This window comes from Lacerta agilis, chromosome 14 (genome assembly GCF_009819535.1).
Source record: "Lacerta agilis isolate rLacAgi1 chromosome 14, rLacAgi1.pri, whole genome shotgun sequence".
Lineage (NCBI taxonomy): Eukaryota > Metazoa > Chordata > Lepidosauria > Squamata > Lacertidae > Lacerta > Lacerta agilis.
The window spans coordinates 9,257,699-9,279,250 of record NC_046325.1 but is presented as its reverse complement, the minus strand read 5'-3'; the positions used below and the strand labels follow the sequence as shown (position 1 = coordinate 9,279,250).

At 48.3% G+C, this 21,552-nt stretch overlaps 5 protein-coding genes and 3 non-coding genes across 8 annotated transcripts; 5 read left to right on the top strand and 3 right to left on the bottom strand.

Annotated features, from left to right (window-relative positions):
- Positions 1-60: 60 nt before the first annotated feature.
- On the bottom strand, positions 61-606 carry LOC117058111 (histone H2A-IV). Its single transcript, XM_033169052.1, has one exon. The coding sequence runs from the start codon at positions 571-573 to the stop codon at positions 184-186; it is 390 nt and encodes a 129-aa protein (XP_033024943.1). The 5' UTR covers positions 574-606; the 3' UTR covers positions 61-183.
- A 340-nt stretch (positions 607-946) lies between these two features.
- LOC117058113 (histone H2B 1/2/3/4/6-like) lies at positions 947-1,405 on the top strand. The gene has a single exon (XM_033169054.1). It carries the CDS (start codon positions 985-987, stop codon positions 1,363-1,365), a length of 381 nt encoding a protein of 126 aa, XP_033024945.1. The 5' UTR covers positions 947-984; the 3' UTR covers positions 1,366-1,405.
- A 3,718-nt stretch (positions 1,406-5,123) lies between these two features.
- Positions 5,124-5,474, top strand: LOC117058123 (histone H4). The gene has a single exon (XM_033169064.1). The coding sequence runs from the start codon at positions 5,135-5,137 to the stop codon at positions 5,444-5,446; it is 312 nt and encodes a 103-aa protein (XP_033024955.1). The 5' UTR covers positions 5,124-5,134; the 3' UTR covers positions 5,447-5,474.
- Positions 5,475-5,907: 433 nt separating this feature from the next.
- TRNAM-CAU lies at positions 5,908-5,979 on the top strand. The gene has a single exon. It is a non-coding gene; the product is annotated as a tRNA-Met (tRNA).
- A 379-nt stretch (positions 5,980-6,358) lies between these two features.
- Positions 6,359-6,430, bottom strand: TRNAM-CAU. Its single transcript has one exon. It is a non-coding gene; the product is annotated as a tRNA-Met (tRNA).
- A 4,387-nt stretch (positions 6,431-10,817) lies between these two features.
- LOC117058104 (zinc finger BED domain-containing protein 6-like) lies at positions 10,818-18,028 on the bottom strand. Its single transcript, XM_033169040.1, has 2 exons — positions 17,978-18,028; positions 10,818-14,409 (listed from the first exon to the last, which is right to left on the bottom strand). Exon 2 carries the CDS (start codon positions 14,395-14,397, stop codon positions 11,716-11,718), a length of 2,682 nt encoding a protein of 893 aa, XP_033024931.1. The 5' UTR covers positions 14,398-14,409; positions 17,978-18,028; the 3' UTR covers positions 10,818-11,715.
- A 1,051-nt stretch (positions 18,029-19,079) lies between these two features.
- Positions 19,080-19,487, top strand: LOC117058112 (histone H2B 1/2/3/4/6-like). Its single transcript, XM_033169053.1, has one exon. The coding sequence runs from the start codon at positions 19,101-19,103 to the stop codon at positions 19,479-19,481; it is 381 nt and encodes a 126-aa protein (XP_033024944.1). The 5' UTR covers positions 19,080-19,100; the 3' UTR covers positions 19,482-19,487.
- Positions 19,488-20,304: 817 nt separating this feature from the next.
- Positions 20,305-20,377, top strand: TRNAK-CUU. Its single transcript has one exon. It is a non-coding gene; the product is annotated as a tRNA-Lys (tRNA).
- The last annotated feature ends 1,175 nt before the right edge of the window (positions 20,378-21,552 follow it).

The following is a 21,552-nucleotide window of genomic DNA, read 5'->3' as shown; positions in this document are numbered from 1 at the left end:
AAAGCATAGAACCGTTAAATTACGACTCTGCTGACTAGCACTGGTATATACAAATTCAACTTTACGAATTCATTTCCCCAGAAACATATACATGTAATCAAATCAGCTCTTTTCTGGATATTGTGGGTGGCTCTTAAAAGAGCCTTTGTTATCTGTTTTGAAATTGTTGTCTTTAAAACGAATTTACTTGGCCTTCGCTTTATGGCTCTCGGTTTTCTTGGGAAGGAGCACAGCCTGGATGTTAGGCAACACTCCGCCTTGAGCGATAGTGACTTTGCCCAGAAGTTTGTTCAGCTCCTCGTCGTTGCGGATGGCGAGCTGCAAGTGGCGAGGGATGATCCTAGTCTTCTTGTTATCCCGGGCAGCGTTGCCGGCCAACTCCAGGATCTCAGCAGTCAGGTACTCCAGCACAGCAGCCAAGTAGACGGGAGCTCCGGCTCCGACGCGCTCTGCGTAGTTCCCTTTGCGCAGAAGACGATGCACTCTGCCTACAGGAAACTGCAGCCCGGCACGAGAAGAGCGAGTCTTGGCCTTGGCACGAGCCTTGCCTCCTTGCTTGCCGCGTCCAGACATGATACCAACTTCTAAAACACAACAACAAACCGAGATGAGAAGCCAGAAAGGTAAGTCGAAACATGGCGATTCTGGCCCTTTTATACCCTCCCTGAGATTCACCCTCTGCAATTTCGATTGGCTGAACGCCGAAAGCCTTTACAGCGTCCAATGAAAGAGCGGCTTCTCATTGTGCCCAATGAAAACGCCACGGTCTCACGTCACCCATTGTGATGATTGGTTGGTTTCCAGAAAACCTTTTGTGCGCGTTGTGCTTGCTTAAACAGGAAGCCTAAAGCAGCCAATAGGAAAGCGGGAAGATTGTGCGCCGAACGGCGGGTGACGGTGAATAAATAGGCGTGCCGCGAAGACTTTGCTAGCATTTGCTTTTTAACCCATATTCCCAGTTGGTTGCGCATTCAGCATAGCAGGATGCCGGATCCAGCTAAATCCGTGCCTGTTCCGAAGAAGGGCTCCAAGAAGGCCATCACCAAGACGCAGAAGAAGGGCGACAAGAAGCGCAAGAAGAGCCGCAAGGAGAGCTACTCCATCTACGTCTACAAGGTGCTCAAGCAGGTCCACCCGGACACGGGCATCTCCTCCAAGGCCATGAGCATCATGAACTCCTTCGTCAACGACATCTTCGAGCGCATCGCGGCCGAGGCTTCCCGCCTGGCGCATTACAACAAGCGCTCCACCATCACCTCCCGGGAGATCCAGACCGCCGTGCGGCTCCTGCTGCCCGGAGAGCTGGCCAAGCACGCCGTCTCCGAGGGCACCAAGGCCGTCACCAAGTACACCAGCTCCAAGTAATTCCTTAATTGGCACAACAGTTTTTTAAACAAACCAACGGCTCTTTTAAGAGCCACCCACTTTCTCTGCAAAAGAGCTAAATTTGCTAGAAAAACTTAAGATAAACCGTGAGCTTTATGTGTTAACTGTCCTGTGGAAATAAATGCTTACCCCTAAAGCTAAGCTTTTGCTTTTCATTCGGAGCCTGCAAATACAGTAAAGTTCTGTTTTGGTAGGGAGACGGTTTTTTTTGCTCAGATGGGACACATTCACCTTCGCTAAAATGCAATAACTTAATTCTATTAATTGTATTACCTTTAAATCGTGGCACAGCTCTTATCACTTGTGAATTAAACAAAAGAGCCCGAGGCTTCCACCAGAAAAATTTACACTGGACAGATGAATTTTTAGAATCCATCTGGCAAGTTATTTCTTCCTTTCTCTACTTCTCTCCCCCCCCATGCATTTTTGTTTCCAAATTTATTCCTCCCTCCCCATTTCATACAAGTCCTTTTCAGTCTCCACTTGAAGTCAAAAAGCTCATACTGCTTTGCGTGCTCCAGAACTTAACTCGCTTTCCCCAAATCTCCATTTATTGAAATCACCAACTTGCTTCCATCTTCCCTTCATTCCCACCTTTTTCCAAAGTCTGCCTCACAGAAATGTGTTTAGTGGTATGTTTGGCCAGTAAGGCAGATGTTTCACAGAAACATTCCTCTATTGTTGTAGGGAGGGAGCCCCCAAGCCCATCTTCTGATTAGGGTTACAGCTGTTCAAATACTTTTAAAAAAATCATTATGCCAATTCCTTTTCAATGAAGTAACGTTTTGTGTAAATTTGCATTTGTTTAGGGACCCAAGTTCTGGTGTTCACCTAGGTCTCAAAATATTCTGAAAGGGGACATCAGTGCTGCATGTTAAATTTGCAGACTTTTCTGAGAGTACTAGCAATCAGCAATAACTGATTGGAACACCCAAAGTCTGATTAGATTCCGGTCACTGCTGGTAACCCATCAATTCAATAATCATGTGCAGTAGTACTTACTCTTGTGGGATAATATCCAGCTTCCTTTATTCACAATCTTTTAACTTGGGTCACTATAAGAAAACTCCTGCAACCAATGTGGTACAACATGTGGGTTCCCCACTTCACAGACAGTATGCAGGAGTTTCCTTATAGTGACCCAAGTTAAAAGATTGTGAATTAACTATTATTCTAGGTTAGTTGGAAAAGTTGAAATAAGCTGAGTTCAAATCACAGCTCAGCTAACCAAGGTGACCTTGGGCCAGCCACAGTCTCGCAACATAACTCTACTTCACAGGGTTGTTGTGAAGATAAAAATGGAGAGGGGGAGAACCACATTGAGCTCCTGGTTGGAAAGGTGGGATATAAACATAATATAAGAATATGTGTAATAATGCTTTAATGATAAGCATTTCGCAGAAGCAACTTCACAACTTCTTTTCCACCTCTTAATGCAGGGGTCAGCAACCTTTTTCAGCCGTGGGCCAGTCAACCATCCCTCAAACCATGTGGTGGGCCGGACTATATTTTTTATGGGGGGGGGGGTGAACGAATTCCTATGCCCCACAAATAACCCAGAGATGCATTTTAAATAAAAGCACACATTCTACTCATGTAAAAACACACTGATTCCCGGACCGTCCGCAGGCCGGATTGAGAAGGTGATTGGGCCGCATGCGGCCCCCGGGCCTTAGGTTGCCTACCCGTCTTAATGTAACATAGGTTTGCTAAACAAGTGTAGACTGTATGCTGGTTATCCATGTGGCTGTATTCACATGAGCAAAGGCAGGCAAGCAGCATGAGGAGCTTCAACTCATGCTAAGGTGCAAAATCCTACAGGAACATGGGAAGAGCTTGTTGGGTCAGGCCAATGGCCTATCTAGCACAGCATCCTGTTATCACAGTGGCCAACCAGATGCCTGTGGGAAACCAGCAAGCAGAAACTGAGCATGAGCACTCTCTTCTGCAGTTTCCAACAACTTGTATTCAGAAGCATTTGTATATATAAAAGAAACTGTTTCAAACACTGCATATTTGTGGTCCCCCCCAGTACCCCCCCCGGATCATCCAGGATCTAGAAAATACCTTGACCCAGCCCCTTCTGACACAATCTGTGGTAAAGTGCCTGGCTATTTATTATCTCAGTGTTTTTCAACCTTTTTTGGGCAAAGGCACACTTGTTTCATGAAAAAAATCACGAGGCACACCACCATTAAAAAATGTTAAAAAATTTAACTCTGCGCCTATATTGACTATATATAAAGTAATTCTCTTGAATAGGAATCAAATAAACACATTTTTTCCCACGGCACACCAGGCAACATCTCACGGCACACTAGTGTGCCGCGGAACAGTGGTTGAAAAACACTGTATTATCTGAATCTTTACTGGAGGCCCTCACATAGCCTGTTCTGCAACCTCTTTTGTGTTAAAGAGGTTGTTAAGCTGACAACACTTTGTTGAATTGATGTTACAGTACAAACGCCGGCTCCCTCGGCCTATAGAGCGAGATGAGCGCCGCAACCTCAGAGTCGGACACGACTGGACCTGATGGTCATGGGTCCCTTTACCTTTACCTTTACCTGAAGATATCAAGCTGCAAGATATTTCAGCAACTGGGTGCAGTTTTGCAGCACCAGTGATGCCCTGTTGTCCATCAAAATAGCTGACCTCAAGTGAATATACCAAAGATGTATCACGAAAGTGTTTTGTCCACAGCTCCGCTCATTAGGACTTTTTCAACACATCTTCATTAAACTCTGATAAGTGTTGAGGATCACAAAAGTTATCTGACATCTCTAGGTTTAAGTGGTCTCCTATTCTAATGTGTATAATGGAAAAGCTACGGCATCTGTGCTTCTGTTTGCTAGGTGAATACACAGCTACAGGAAGCCTGCTAGAAAATAAAAATGGGCAAATCCATGTATGTAGCATTTGCACACACACAAAAAAACTTTTTGTGCATCTCAAGATATTTCCTGTTCACCCTCCCTTTACAAATATGGAGTGTATTCACCCCCCCCCTTTTGTATGGGCACAGTAGACTTCAGGGTCTTCACTTTCTATGAAAAACATCAAGAAGTTGGGAAGCATGATGGAGGAAGAAAACTAACAATAAATGTTAGTGTTTCGGAATCTTAGCCCCCTTTCTTTCCTGGACATAATAGCTAGGAAGGCTGGCTATGTTCATCCTTACTTTTTAAGCAACTCAGTTGTATATACACACTTGGGAGTAAGCCCTGTTGTACTCAGTGGAATTTACTTCCGAGTGGCCAGTGCTTATAGTTGCACTATTCATTTTTCATAGTGTATTTTGTGATATATCCTATATACATAATTAGGTTATGCTTCATTTTATAATTGGTTATTATTTGTTCCTGGTTGATTCCTGCGTACATACATACCACAAGCCGCTTTCAGCTATTCTGTCATATATATATATATTATATATATATGTTAAAAAAAATGTAACGCGAATGATATCTTGTCACCACCAAAACGCTCTAAAGCGAGAAGAAAGTCCATGAAGGCGCCAACAACAATTTCAAATTGAAAGGACAACGAGGGCACCGATTGGCTGGTTTGAAACTACCGAAATCAATTCTCATTGGATAGAACCAAATTTGCCCGCCAAGGTTTTTTTTTTCCTGGCAATTGAGCGGGAGGCCCCGCCTCTTAGTTTTCATTCTGGTCGGATTACATTCTATAAAATGTGGCTCGTTAGGCTGCAGCATCACATTTGGTTGGTGCTGTAGTGCTTGTGAAGATGTCAGGACGTGGGAAGGGCGGCAAGGGGTTGGGGAAAGGAGGCGCCAAGAGGCACCGCAAAGTGCTCCGCGACAACATCCAGGGCATCACCAAGCCCGCCATCCGCCGCCTCGCTCGCCGCGGAGGAGTCAAGCGCATCTCCGGGCTCATTTACGAGGAGACCCGCGGCGTCCTCAAGGTCTTCCTCGAGAACGTCATCCGCGACGCCGTCACCTACACCGAGCACGCCAAGAGGAAGACTGTCACCGCCATGGACGTGGTGTACGCTCTCAAGCGCCAGGGACGCACTCTGTACGGCTTCGGCGGCTAACGGGGCCTCGGCTTCCATAGCCAAAAACAACAACAAAAAAGGTCCTTTTCAGGGCCACCCACCTTTTCCGGAAAAGAGTTAGTCGCTGTCTTTGTTCTAATAAAAATTCAATAAATCGAGCACTTTCAAAAATAAAAGTGGAGAGAAGGAAATGCTTAGAACATACTAGCCAGGGAAGGTTTTTTTTGCCACCAAGAAGCCTTTACTTCTGATAAAATAACCCGCCACTTCATATTCGCCTCTATTCCTGCGTAGTGTCTATTCCCTTTAAATGCTCTCCTTTCGTCTTAATTGGGTCAAAGCAGCTTTTCTTGTTTGTCGAGTGACGACTTTAAACTTTATTGGCCGAAGAATGCAGTACGGTCTTGAAATTGCTAAGTTGCTCGTTTCCAGAACTGATAGCTTTTTTAAAAAAAAAACGTCATCCTTTATATGCTGACAATACAGAGGGTGCCACGTGCAGCAGAGTGGCGCAGCGGAAGCGTGCTGGGCCCATAACCCAGAGGTCGATGGATCGAAACCATCCTCTGCTATTTTTTTTTTTTAAAGCTGTCTTTTTCTGCTAATTTTTTTTTTAAATCTTCCTTTATTTTACATTCACTTTTTGTGTTTTTTTAACTGCATAAAGCAATGTATTGGGGTTTCTAAACATGCTTTCCTGGGAGTCAGTCCTTCTGTACTCCAGCCAGATTTCTGAGTAGATTTGCATAAGTACAATTAAAAACGCTGCTATAAATCAACGAGGCAAGAAATTAAGGACGGGATTTATTTTCTTCCTGATTTCCTGCGAAGTTCCACCGAGGAAGCCTCCACCTTCAGTTCCCTGTAACTTTATTTGAGCGACTATTTTATTTTAAAGAAAAATAGGGAGCAACATTAGAGGTAGGAGAAAACGTATTTTCAGAAATAAGTTAGCAGAGGATGGTTTCGATCCATCGACCTCTGGGTTATGGGCCCAGCACGCTTCCGCTGCGCCACTCTGCTGTATGTGAGTGGCTGTGTATTGTCAGTATATAAAGGATGAAGTCTCTCTCTCCCCCCCCACCCCCACCCCCACCCCCACCCCCACTCCAGTACTTCAAAAGCGAAGTAACCTCAGTACCTTACTTTTGGGGGGGTGAATTCCTGCATGAAGTGGCAGATTAAAATCGTAAAGCTTAAACCCTGGTGCTTCCTACTTTACAATCCTACCTGTGTGTGATTCAATGAGTTTTATTTTCAAAAAAGATTTATTATCTGTAAAAAGACACATCTATATAAAGAATGGGAGCGAGTCCCATTCAAGTCAGTATGACTTTTACACCTGAGTTAGGCATGGAGGATGGCGCCGTCAGTGTTAATTTTAATCTAGGGGTAGGGGGAGAAAAATGAAATCATCCTTTATGAAATGGCGATGTATAGTAGAAAAGACAGAAAGGCTGGTATTTTCTCTTGCCTTGTTCTGTGTAAAATATAAGCGATGCATTTTGAAAATAAACTTGTTATCTGTGTTGGTCGCTGTATGTTATCTTTCAAGGTCCCTCCGTAGTGGCAGATACTTTTCATGGTCTGCACGCACGTCTGAGTCCACTTTTTATTTTTATTTTTTGTTTTTAGTAAGCAGGATGGCTTATTTCTAGCATCGGGGGATCTGCAACATTTGACACCACTTTGAGTCAGTCACTTCCAAGGTTGTTTTTGTGTGTGTGTGTGTTTAAAAAGAAGATCTGTACTGTACAGGATGACCTTGTAGCAAGCAGATTGTGTGTGTTTCATAAAAGTTTTGCTGCGGAGCACCTATTTCCTGTTTGTGGAGCAGGAGGAGGTTGACTTGGGACGGGGGGCGATTGCAGTTGCGCTAGAAATTCATAAAGAAATTGCCATTCTTTATGAATACACAAACGACTGAAAACTGAACTTCTCTCCAGCCCTGCCCTGCCTCAAATATCCAGGGATAGGCGTGCTATTCTACTTACTAGATAGACAGCAGATGTGGGGAACTCTTAGCCCATCACAAGTTGCTGAACTACAACTCCCATCGGCTGCAGTAAACCTGGCCAATGGCCAGGGGTGGTGGGAGTTGTAGTCCAGCAGCACCAGGAGGTCCAAAAGTGCCTCACTCCTGCGCTATAGCCTTCCCCAACCTACTGCCCTCCAGTGCTTGGGGCTACAACTCCCACCAGCTTGAGTCAGAATGCAGGAGTGCTAGTCCAAAACATCTAGAGGGCACCAGGTTGAAGACGGTGGGTCCGCTACACTAAAAAAAAAAAAAGCAAGAGTTTTAAGGCACCTTCAGTCCCAATGTTGTTATGCAAGAAGCTTCTTGTTGACCACAATCTGGTTTATGTCATTGCATATGGGGGTGTGGGGTACTTTTGATTCTCCAGATGCTGCTGAGATACAACTCTCATCCTGCTTAGTCCTTAGCCAGGCTTGCTAGGGCTGATCAGAGCTGCAGTTCGGCTACATCAGCTACATCTACTCTTCCTAATGGCGATTCCCAGCATGCGGTGTTCAAAGGTATATTGTCCCCAGCAGCAAAGGTGGATCATAGCAATCGTTATAAAAAAATAATAATGAAAGGCGCAAATACAGAATGGGTGACACCTGGCTTGAGAGCAGTACATGTGAAAAGGATCTAGGAGTCTTGGTAGACCATAAACTTGACATGAGTCAACAGTGTGATGCAGCAGCTAAAAAAAGCCAATGCAATTCTGGGCTGCATCAATAGGAGTACAGTATAGCATCTAGATCAAGGGAAGTAATAATACCACTATATTCTGCTCTGGTCAGACCTCACCTGGAATACTGTGTCCAGTTCTGGGCACCACAGTTCAAGAAGGATACTGACAAGCTGGAACGTGTCCAGAGGAGGGCAACCAAAATGGTCAAAGGCCTGGAAACGATGCCTTATGAGGAACGGCTTAGGGAGCTGGGTATGTTTAGCCTGGAGAATAGAAGGTTAAGGGGTGATATGATAGCCATGTTCAAATATATAAAAGGATGTCATCTAGAGGAGGGTGAAAGGTTGTTTTCTGCTGCTCCAGAGAAGCGGACACGGGGCAATGGATTCAAACTACAAGATTCCACCTAAACATTAGGAAGAACTTCTTGACAGGAAGAGCTGTTCGGCAGTGGAATTTGCTACCAAGGAGTGTGGTGGAGTCTCCTTCTTTGGAGGTCTTTAAGCAGAGGCTTGACAGCCATCTGTCAGGAATGCTTTGATGGTGTTTCCTGCTTGGCAAGGGGTTGGACTGGATGGCCCTTGTGGTCTCTTCCAACTCTATGATTCTATGTGGCTGGTAGTGCTATTCTCCATGGTAGTCTTATTGCGCAGATCATTAATGCCTATGATGGTCACGCCAAAGAACCATCTAGTCAAGACCAGCAGTGTTCTTATAGTGGTCCACCAGCTGAGGGGTGCCTACATGAAGCCTGGGAGAGACATGATAGATGTCTTCAAATATTTGACGGGCTGTCACACAGAACATGAGGGAGCTTGTGCCCTATATGGGGCAGGCAGGCCTAGATAACCAGCCTCATATAGCCAACATAGTTAAGTATAATTAATGCACACCAGGGTTAAAACCATAGAGTAACGTGCCTGGCCAGGCTTAGCTCACCTTGGGAGGCACTAGGTCAGGGGTCAGCAACCTTTTTCAGTCCTTCAGACCATGTGGTGGGCCGGACTATATTGTGGTTTTTTTTTGGGGGGGGGATGAACAAATTCCTATGCCCCACAAATAACTCAGAGATGCATTTTAAATAAAAGCACACATTCTACTCATGTAAAAACACCAGGCAGGCCCCACAAATAACCCAGAGATGTATTTTAAATAAAAGGACACATTCTACTCATGTAAAAACACGCTGATTCCCGGACTGTCCACAGGCCAGACTGAGAAGGCGATTGGGCCGCATCTGGCCCACGGGCCTTAGGTTACCTAGCCTGCACTAGGTAATCAAGTCTTTCTTCCCTTGGTTTACCTGATGAACCTGGCATGTGAAGAGGTATCAGCTGGTTGCCCCTCCTGAGCTCCTATACCAATAATTTAGAAACTTTCACCACTTTGCAACTAAGCTCAGTTTTACTGCCTGTGCAACTTTTCTGACTAACGTATGGAAAAACACACGAACTTGACCTTCGAAGAGTTTGTAGGTGGTAAACCGATTTTTAATTTGCCAAACGTGTGGTCTTTTCCTATGGTGGGGGAAGAGGGGTTTTGGAACTCTCTTTAAAGGGCACCTTTTAAGGTTCTACACAGCCTATCTTTCTTACTTGGCTGCATGCTTTGTGTTTTTATATATCTGCTGCGGTTCTCTCAGTTGGATCATGGCATCCAGTAATTCTCTTTTTACCGTATTGGCCTGAATATAAGCCTCACGTCCCGTCCCCCCCAATTCCAACCGTGAAAATTAGTGTGGCTTATATTTGCAACTTTATGGTACACAGCTAGGAGCTGATTCTAGCTGACAATAGGAATTTTGTGATTAATGACACGTTTCTTTGTGTCCTGAATTGTAAACTTTGGGGGCGAGGACTGTCTTATTGAGCTCTTCCAGCTGCTCCAGAAGAATACTCTTGGCCGAATAAAGAGCTAATAAAGGTAAAGGTAAAGGGACCCCTGACCATTAGGTCCAGTCGTGTCCAACTCTGGGGTTGCGGTGCTCATCTCACGTTACTGGCTGAGGAAGCCAGTGTACAGCTTCCGGGTCATGTGGCCAGCATGACTAAGCCGCTTCTGGTGAACCAGAGGAGCGCACAGAAACGCCGTTTACCTTCGCGCCAGAGCGGTACCTATTTATCTACTTGCACTTTGACGTGCTTTCGAACTGCTAGGTGGGCAGGAGCTGGGACCGAGCAACGGGAGGTCACCCCATCGCGGGGATTCAAACTGCTGACCTTCTGATCAGCAAGCCCTAGGCTTTGTGGTTTAACCCACAGCGCCAGGCGGTTCCTAAAGAGGTAATACTGCCCCCATAAATAAATGTGGGGCAAGATGTAGCAAAAGCCACGTGGGCTCAGACAAACCACACAATACAAGAGTCTTGCGTTCTGTGAAGGCCTGGCAGATGCCTCTTCAGAAGCTTAGGAAGCAGGGCATGATAGCAACAGCCCTCCCAAGCTGCTGCTCCAGTTATTCCGCTGGTACTTGGGAGATAGACTGCTTCTGAACATGGAGGTTTCATTTGGCAATGGTGGCTAACAGCCACCGCTGACTCTCCTCTGCCACACAATTCGTCAAATCTCCTTTTAGACTTCTCTAACCAAGTGACCTCTCGCGTCAGGGGATCCCATGCGTTCCTTTTGCATATCAAAACAGGGCTCCTTGCGCAGCTGCGACCGAAGGGGCAAGGGGGATAAAAATGAAGCACACAAGTCCTTCTTCGCCTGCTCGAAGGAATGTTTTTATTTGGGTAGCTTGTTTCGTTTTGAGCTTATTTCATGTTAGTGACTCGGGAGAGCAGTTAGGATTTTAAAAACAAGCTTTTCGAAACATCCAGTTAAAACGAGTCTAAAAGCTCTGAAAATGGCAAGTACTTGTTTTCTTTAAACTCCACCCCCCACCCCCCATGTTAGCACCATTTCTAAAGACAGACTCAATGCACAGCATCATCGCTAAAAGGGGATTTCTACAACTACAGGCCGCACATTCCGGCTTCATTCACAAAACTGGCTACACCAGGGGTTGCCAACCTGGTCCCTACCGCCCACTAGTGGCCGTTTCAGGATTCTAGGTGGGCGCTAGGGGGTTCTACGGCACAAGCTGAATCCTCCTGCCACCGAGCACTGGGGGGCGGTAAGGAAATATTACCATCGAGAAAGATGCATTAGTGGGCGGTAGGTATAAAAAGGTTGACTGCCCCTTGGCTACACGATGGAGGGCCGCTCAAATCTTTGCTCCTGAAGTCTGATGTAAGTGAATGGTGGTTTGCCGAGGACCTGCTGGGCCAAACATAGCGCCTGGCGGGTTGCGTTCGCCTCGGTGGGCCACACAAGGCAGGATCCTGCTCTAATGCACAGCAAGTCTTTCATCTAATAACGGTTGCAGCGGAGGAGTCCCGCCTGCAGAGGAAGCGACTCCTTCGTCCAATACGTCTCACAACAGCAACAACAACAACAACCAAAGTCCTTAACTTTAAAACACAACAGAAAAGATTTGCCACAGGTTTGGACTAAGCCCTACCCTCCCTCCTTTTTAAAAAGGTTAACACTTTTCTGCAAGGCGACTACGTCCACGACAGCTGTCCCCCCTTTCTGAGAACGGTTCAGCACATGGCCGTGCTCCTCACTGCTTTTCCTCCAGTTCCTCATCCGCCGTCAAAAGGTCTTCCTCGTCTTCCAGATCCAAGTCCTCCCTCGACCCCATGGCGCCTTGCGAAGAGGGCAGGTCTCCCAGAGAGAGCCTCCAGTCTTGCGGGACGAGGTGGCGATTCTTTCGGATGAAGGTCAGCATCTTCACGTTGGCCGGGGAGAGGTCCTTGGGGTGCCCTCTGTCCGCCAACGAACCGGAGCCGCCGAGGACGTCCTCGGAGGGCACCGACGTGGGCGGGCAACCGAAATGGAACAGGGCCACCTTGAAGAGGGCCGGCCAGACCCCCATCTTCCCCTGCCAGTACAGCATGGGGTCGGCGTTCTCCCCGACGTGGTCCACGTTGTCGTGGAGATACTCCTCCATCTCTCGCAGGGCCGCCGCCGCCCCTCCCTCGGACGCCATGCCCATGGCGGGGTCGCTCTTGGTAATCGCCCGCCAGCGCTTCATGGTGAACTGCCACGCCACCGAGCCGGGGGGTCCGCTGGAGCCGCTGGGCTGCTGCGGGGACGAGTGCCCCATCGGGGAGAACTCGGCGTCGGGCCCCGGAGGCACGTAGGACCTGGTGGCCAAGTCGAGGATGTGCTCCCTCAGCATGGCCGCATCGCCCGTGTCGGCACCGCCAAGCTTCATGGTGGTGATGTCCCTGAAGCGGGGGTCGAGGAAGGCGGCCACCCGGCAGATGAGGGTGCCCTTCATCTCGCTCAGCTGGTTTTGGGCTTCCAAGCAGTCCAGGGCCTGTGTGGTGAGGTGGGCCGCCGTGTTGTTGTTCTCCTGGTAGTACCTGGTCCTCAAGGCCCGCAGCTGCTCCTCCAGGAACCACAGCATAGGGAGAGCCTGGCAGAGAGTGGCGTCTGGGCGGGTGACCAGCGTGGCGGCGTCCTCAAAGGGCTTCAGGATCTCCACCAAACACTTCACCACCTTCCAGTCCGGTGTCGTCAAGTGCAGCAAGGCGGCCTCCTCGTCTTGCTCGAAGATGGCGCTGACGGCTTGCCGCTCCCGGTAGAGGCTCTCCAGCATCCGCAGCGTGGAGTTGGATCTCCGGGGAGGCTCTTGCCCCGCCGGCTGCCGGTGCGAGCCCAGGATGGCCTGCGCCTCCAGCAGGCGGCGCCGGACCGTCGTCGAGCGCTTGTAGCGGGTGCAGATCCTCCGGGACGTCTTCAGCAGCCGGTCAACATGTGCGTCGGCTGCCAAGAAGGCCTTCACCACCAGCTTCAGGCAGCGCGCCAGGCAAGGGACGTACTTGAGGCGCAGCTCGCGCACAGCCTTTGCCGTGTTGGCCCCATCGTCCAGGACGACGCCCCCTGTCTTCAGGTCATAGAGCCAGTCTTGCAGCACCTCCCTCAGCTTGTGGCAGATGTCCTCGGCCGAGCAGGGCCCCTCAAAGGCACACACTGACAAGGTGGCGTGATGCCGCGAGAGGACGCCCGCCGACTCGGCCACCCAGTGCCCCGTCACCGACATGTAGGAGGCCGTCTGCCGGCCCGACCAGGTGTCTATGGCAATGTGGACTGTACGGCCCACGCTGCCCACCACCGCTTGGCGGACGGCTCGGGACACCACCTTGGACAGTTCGGGCACAGCCTTCGTGGCGAAGAACGCCCGCCCAGGGATTTTCCAGCGGGGCTGGGCGGTGGCCATCAGCCGGCGGAACCCCTCGCTTTCCACGTACGACGGGGGCTGCATGTCCACAGCAAGCATCCAGGCCGTTTCTGAAGCCAGCTGGATGGCTGCCGAGTGCGTCGGCGGGTAGTATGGCTGGTTCCTCTCCTGCCGAGCGGGCTGGAAGGCCGGGGCGGGTGGCTCGGTGACCACGATGGTCGGGCCGTGCGGCCTCTCCTTCAGGGGCATCAGGGGCGAAGGAGGGACCACTGCGACCCCCGGCAAGTGGAGCCCGTGGTGCACCTTCAGGTGTTTATGGAGGGCCGTGGTGCCAGGGCGGGTGCCCCCATCCTTGCCCCTGCGGACCCGCTTCTGGCAAGTGCTGCAGACGGCCACGCACGGCTCCCTGGGATCCAGGGTGAAATAATCCCACACGGCCGAGGTGGTTTTCTTGGGGGCGTGTGTGGGGATGCCGTCCACCACCAGCACTTCCCGGTCGCGCCCGCGCTTGTGATGGTGGTGAGAGGCCGAGACGTGCGTCATGGGGGTGAAGAAATGCACCATCTCGATGCCCGCCCTGCCCATGGTGCCGGCGGGCATGTAGGTCCCCGGAGGAGCAGACTGGGGGTGGAGGACGTGGGGCGGGGAGAACGACACTCTCTCAATGACCTCCTCTCCGTCGTCGTCGTCCTCCTTCTTGAGGTACGAGAGCATCTCTTGAGCCTCGGGGTGGCCGGGCTCCTTCGCCCCCAGGTGGTTGGACGCTGCCGGAGAGAAAGCGCCCAGCTCTGCCGCGTCCTCGTCCTCCTCGTCTTCTTTCTCCTTCAGGTAGGAGAAGAGGTCGTGCACGGTTGTCGTCGACGGGCCGGGTTCCTCCTCCTCCTTCATTGCCGGCTGCAAAGAAACCGCCGGGGCAGCCATGACGGGGAACGGTTCCCGGGAAACGCTGGCCTCTGGCGCGCCTGAGAAGTGAGGCTCCTGGAGGTGGATGGCCATACCTCTCCGGGGAAATGTCGTCAGCTGGGCTCTTCTGCCCCGGCCTCGCCTTGGCATCATGGCAGAGGAGCCCTGGAAAGGGGAGGAAAAGAAATACAGGCGTTTCACTCCAGGCAGGTTCTCTGATCACTCAGAAGCCCAGCGGCTTCTTTTAAAACCAGGCGCTCAAATGCAGGAAACAAAGGGCAATGTGTTGTCCCATCTTCCTCTCCCCTCCCATACCCACAACTTTTCACACCACAAGGGTGGGACATCTCTTTCAGCTCAAGGTTCACATTACCTTCTGGGCAATCTTTCACTGAACGAAACATCTGATAGCCTATTAAATGTGTTCCAAAACTGTTACTGCTTTGCTTTTGCTCTCATCATAGAATTGTAGAGCTGGGTGGGACCCCCGAGGGTCATCTAGTCCAACCCCCTGCAATGCAGGAATCTTGCCCACAGCTGTCCCCTGGGTGGGCTCAAACCGCCGACCTTCTGGTGAACAGGCAGATGCACTGACCCATTGTGGCATTATGTATTTTCTGGGTTTTTTTTTCCCCTCGTGAACTGCCCTTAGATCTACCGATGAAGAGCAGTAAGCAAATTTTAATGATGATGATGATGTAGCCCTGGTTTAAAGAGAAATTTGGTGCCTTGCTTTTATATCTGAGTTTCTAACTCTGTTTTGCACTCACCACCATATATAGGCCTCAGAATCCTGGCTACACCAGACTCGATCCCTGACCTCTCTTGCTGATCGGACACAGGTTCGAGTCCTCCAACCAAGGTTGTGCAGACCCTGGCTAAGCTATGCTGCTCCTCCGAGAGGGTGAGCCACCAATGTGATAACGGAGCTTCTTACACTGGTCTGGTGGTGCCAGTGTGGCCCACTCCTCTCACACTGCACTGCCGGAACATCTCTTCAAAGCATAGACTCGTAGGGCAAGAAGGTACTCTAAGGGTGATCTAGTCCAACCCCCCTCCTTAAGGCTGCCCCCAAAACAATTGGTTGTCTACACTGCTAGCCCTACTCAGAGTAGATCCATTACAAATACCGGTAACGGACCTAAGTTAGTCATGTTCATTATTATTATTAGACTTGTTTTGTCACTTGGTAACTAAAGGCAAAGTTAGATAAATAGGTACCACTCCGGCGGGAAGGTAAACAGCGTTTCCGTGCGCTGCTCTGGTTTGCCAGAAGCGGCTTTGTCATGCTGGCCACATGACCCGGAAGCTGTACCGGCTTCCTCGGCCAGTAAAGCAAGATGAGCGCCACAACGCCAGAGTTGGACACGACTGGACTTAATGGTCAGGGGTCCCTTTACCTTTAACTAAAGGCAAGCAACTTTACAACACATTTGAAAGCATTAATATAGAGGCGTTATAGCATAAAAACAAAACAACCTCCGTAACGGCCACTGAACTTTAATGGGTCTACTCTGATTAGAATCACAGAATTGTTGGAGGACTTGCATTGCATACAATCCAAAAATATTAATGACCGCAGTGACTTTTAGCATCATCGTACTGTTTGTAATCTTACTGCCTTTTGCATTTTAATAAATTTGACAACTGCCCAGAGGATTTAGCTAATGGGCAATATAGAAATGTAATTAATAAATGCTGTACTATATATTTCGGACATTGAGGCCATGGTTTATGTCAGGGGTCGGCAAGGTTTACCTCGCCTGGGCCGGCTCACTCCAGCAGAGATCCCTCCGTGGGCCGGATTGTGAGCGTGCACATCCAGCGTCGGCGCAGATGCAGCGCGCAGGGACTCACTGAGTGGGCGGCTCGGTTTGGGGGAGGCTCGTGGGCCAGTTAAACGACCCCCGTGGGCCGCTTGTGTCCCATGGGCCTTAGTTTGCTGACCCCTGGTTTATGTAGTCAAACCAGAATCATTTGCAAACTGCAGGCGTGGGGAAAGCCAAGTTTTATAGGTAAAAAAAAATATGGGGAGGTGGGATAGGAAGAGCCCAGTGACCACTGAGTGGGATCAACGGCCAGACAACCCTACTGACTTTTGGGAGCAGGAAAATGGTAAATAAATGGGGTTGGGTGGGTATAGAGTGGGGCTGGAATCCTCCATCGTAGCTCTTCACACACTATTTTTGTTGCTGACTCAATTTCTCCAGTTGTTTTCTTACGGTGCTACTTCATGCTCATGGCATTTTGCAAAGAGATAGGTCAGATCTCTGCCTCCAAGAGGCTTACAATACAGTGGTACCTTGATTCTCAAACGTCTTGGTACTCAAACAACTTGGAACCGAAACACTGCAAACCCAGAAATAAGTGTTCCTGTTTGCCAGCTTTCTTCAGAAGCCGGATGTGCTCCATTTTGAGTGTTACACTTCCGTTTTGAGTGTTTCGCTTCCGATCTGAGTGCCACACTTCTGTTTTGAGTGTTACGCTGAGGTCTGTCTGTTTTTGCTATTTATCTTGCATTTTTGTTTTTGCGGCTCTTTTTTTTGTTGACTGTGTGGAACCCAGTTCAGCCACTGATTGATTGACTGTGTGACTGCAGTACATTGTTTGTTGCTTTCATTTTACGGATCGATGGTCTCGTTAGATAGTATAATTCATGTTAAATTGCTGTTTTGGGGGTTGTTTTTAAAAGTCTGGAATGGATTGGATTAATCCGTTTTGCGTTACTTTCTATGGGAGAGCACGTCTTGGTTTTGGAACGCTTTGGTTTTGGAACGGACATCCGGAACGGATTAAGTTTGAGAACCAAGGTACCACTGTATATAGAAGCCCTCTATATTCATCGGGGAAATGTTGGAGGGGATGTTAGTACCGTCTACTGCCAGCAGCTCTCCCGGGGGGTTCGGCCAGGCAGGCGACATTCCCAGCCCTACGTCCCTATGCACCTTCTACATGCATGGCACATGCTCCACTGCTGAGCTACAACCCTTGGTGGCAGAGGTGCCGCTACTCTAGAAGTAACTCCCTCTCTAAAGAAGTTCACCCAGCGTAGCCTTTCGCAGTCCTCCTCCAGGAGCAGGAACAAAACATTCCAATATCCAAAGGTGTTTAAAGCTAGTTGGCAAATCCCACCACCGATTTTCCTTTCCTAGCAGCTTGACACAAAGCTCTTTGATAGCAGGAACAACGAACCCTACACTTCGTTGGGCTCCAAACTCTCCCCCCCCCAGCCAGCATGCCCAATGGTCAGGGAGGATGGGAGCTGGAGAAACAGAGGAGGACCCCCCCCACACACACACTATTGTTCATATCTATCTATTCTGATTGTCAGGTAATTAATAAACAAAGGAACAATACTGTTTCATTCAACCTGTTACAAGCCTTTCAACATGAAGGGAAGCAGGACAGAGAAGTTCCCCTAACATGGGAAATGTAGAGACTAGCTCTAGCCTACCTTACAGGGTTGTTGTAATTTTTATTTTTATTTTTAGAAGCTAGACAAATATGGATGAAATCTAAAACGTTGCTGCTGAAGAGAACAACAGACAAATAAATAAATAATTTTAAAAGGGAGGGGGGGTCGCCATTGCTACACCTTACCCCTCCCTCCTCCCCAAAGGAGTATTCTTTAACTGAACTCTCAGTGGCCTAAAAGGAGAGGCAACGCCTTTCTCTGACACCGAAGCACGGGAGACGAAAGCGATCTTTGCCCTTAAAAGCGGGGCACACTCACCAATCCAAGATGGAAGCTGCGCCGACTATCAGGAACAACCCAATCCCTCAGTTTTTTTCCCCTTTCAGAGATGGCTTGCAACTAAGCGATATGCCTTATTGCAAAAAGACGCACACGCGCAAAAACGACGCCCGATTTTAAAAATACAGATTATCATTTATTTATTTTTAAAAATCTTGCAGGCTATCTATTCCAAAACGATATATTAAAACGTAAAAAAGGGAACAAAAAGCACCCGGAAGAAAAACCTAACACCCGGATGTTAAAAAAAACTAACTAACAGGAAACCTCACTTCCCATATTTCTTTATCTCCTTCCGCAAAATTCATTTCACGACCCACACTTTCGTAGGTTTGCTTGGCGAGGGATTGGGAGTTAAGTGTCGATTCTTGTGCATAGCTCCTTGGAAGATTTACTGAGATTTACTCCTAGCGAGGTGTGTACAGGAGTGCATTCGCAGTCCTACACGTTTACTCACTGAATTTTTCTGGGGCATTAGTACCAGGTGGGTGGTGAAAGGAACTGAATCCAGCCCTTAGCGTAAATTCTCTTTTGCAATTATGGATCCTCGACATATATTGCAAGGAGAGAGAAATGCAACGATTGCTTTAATCCGCCCTGCATATGTCTCCCGTCCCCTGCTCCAATTAAATGAACCCATCAGCTGGTATTTCTCATGTACGTAAAATAAATTCACGTTTCTTGCTGTTTAAAAAATTTTCACGGGATAATGAACTACAGCCCTTAATTATTTTCCTTATGATAGCTTTGCAACCTGGCAAAAGTAGAGGAAAAGGCTGGATCTATCGATCTGATCTATCTAGCTCTGTTTGCTTGCTTTTCTAGCTAATATTTGAATATATAATCAGGCTGGCTTTTTAATTTGAGGCAGCAGCTGAGCTGTTTCGTTCACAAGCCTCCCGGGCCGCCCAACTGCACGCCAGGGTTCGAATCCTGGTCATTTACATATTTCGAACTCTAGAGAGTGACGCACGTTCACCGCCGTCCAATAGCGACGTCGCACTTTGGAGCCCTCATTTCCATAAGCGTACTATAAATACGGGAGCTCGCCAACAGCACCAGCAGTCTTGCTTGAGGCTGCAGTTGAGTGAGAAGATTGAAGATGCCTGAGCCAGCCAAGTCCGCTCCCGCGGCCAAGAAGGGCTCCAAGAAGGCCATCACCAAGACGCAGAAGAAGGGCGACAAGAAGCGCAAGAAGAGCCGCAAGGAGAGCTACTCCATCTACGTCTACAAGGTGCTCAAGCAGGTCCACCCGGACACGGGCATCTCCTCCAAGGCCATGAGCATCATGAACTCTTTCGTCAACGACATCTTCGAGCGCATCGCGGCCGAGGCTTCCCGCCTGGCGCACTACAACAAGCGCTCCACCATCACCTCCCGGGAGATCCAGACCGCCGTGAGACTCCTGCTGCCCGGAGAGCTGGCCAAGCACGCCGTCTCCGAGGGCACCAAGGCCGTCACCAAGTACACCAGCTCCAAGTGAACTGGGTGCCCTTTTTTCGGTTGCCTGGGAAAGTTATACAGAAACCCAAAGGCTCTTTTAAGAGCCACCCACTTTCTCATTTGAAAAGCGCTGTTCCGACTTGTATTAACTCTCAATTATTTTCTCTGCTGGGGGGTTTCCTTTGGTGTCCTGCTGCTGGGTTTCAGTGGGGAATAAGACCCAAAAAATGAGGGCGAGATCGGCTGTATATAACGTTACTCTTAAATCTGGGTCGACCAATTAATATTCGAGTTCCTTTATTTCAAAGGGCCTATTTGAGTCGGGCTTAATGTTACCAGTAAAATAGTAAGTGTGCATGCCAAAAATAAAAGGTATGGCGAGAATGATTGCTACTTCTGTAACCTGAAAGAACCTATTGGTTCAAAGCGCTGCTTTGCTATTTGGTCAGGAGAGGCTTTTGAGTTTCCCCGCGTTCTTCCTACCCTGATCCCTAGAGGTTCCTCAATGGCGTTTCCCTAATGATTATTCCCCCCCCCCCCACCATTAAATCCACGTTAGGGCGGCGAAGCCATTTTCCCTCATTCTTTTTCTAAAGGCGAATGACAATTAGGTCACGGCTGCAATCTTTGGCGCTTGCCTCTGAGTAGGTCTCATTGAACTAAATGGGGTTTGCTTCTGAAGTAGCCTGGATTGCGCTAGAAATACAGGTCCTGATCCGGCACCAAACGGCAGGTGGAAGTGATGCCCGAAGCTATTAAGCTACAGCTTTAATGTACTGTGATCTTGTTTTAAATTAGAGTGCAATCTTTGGCAGCAAGACAGCCAGCGAGTGATAAACTGTTTGAGAAGGCGTTTAGCAGTAGCCCGGCTAGCTCAGTCGGTAGAGCATGAGACTCTTAATCTCAGGGTCGTGGGTTCGAGCCCCACGTTGGGCGCGAAATTTTTCTTACGTTCTTTGGAAAAATATATCAAAGACCACTGTGGATGAACGATGCACGGTGCAAGCTCACGCTTTTTCCACGCGTTTCCTTTATTCAAATGGTAATAAGTGCCAAGACTCTCAGAATATTATGGACAGATGGTGAACTGTGTCACATGGCATAACTTTTAAAAAGGGCCTACACTGCAACTTGTATCCATGTCTTTTTTAAATACGCTCTTCATCAACACTTATATGACCTCTTCCCCATTTCCCACTATTTTTTTTAAGAGTCTAGTGCCACAAGTGGTTTCTGTTTGTGCTTTTTTTTCTTTCCTAAATTGCTTCACCACGCAAAAAGAAAAAAATTACAAACACCTTCTTTGCAAATTAATTTCTGGAGACTATGTCTGCTATGAAACACAGGAGTTGAAAGTAATCAAGAAGCCAGAAAACTATCGACTGTGTTAACAAAAGCCCAGTTTATTTATTTTATATTTTTAAGGCTGTTTTATGAGGTAGCTTTTCTTTTTTAAAGAAAATCGCAGAGGCCCCCGGATGACCTCAAACCACAGCCTTCAAGTTAACAGCCGAAGCCACTACTGGATTACACCGGTTGAAAATCAATGATAGTTTAAAAGATGAAAAAGTAATTTTCTTTATTGACAAAACTTACCATACCATAACCACCCTTCTGAATCAAACCAAAGGTCTATTTAGTCGAATATTCTGTACTAACTAGTCGGCATCCTGATACTTTTGAAAAAGTCCACCAGGAGAGCATGAAGACAACAGAGCCAGCTCCTGCTCTCTCCCTCTCAACAGCTGGTATTCACAGGTACACTGCACCTCAGAACTGAGGTTCCATCACAGACCGAATACCCGTTCCTTTGTCAACTCCTTGTAAAACCACCTAGTCTTGCGGCCATCATATCTGCCGACAATACATTTCATGAATTATGCGTGGTGTAAAGGACTTTCCTTTGTCCGTCCTCACACCGGTGCACATAAATTTCGCGGGATACACCTGAGTCCTTTCTGTGGAGGTCGAGTGGAGACTCCCTTTCCTATGTTTATTTGGGTTTTTTTTAATGAAGACTATACAGCACCTTTATAGTAAAAATAGAAAAGGCGTGTCTTTTTATTTAACTGGTATATTTTGACCATGGTCACTAAATGGATGGACTTTTG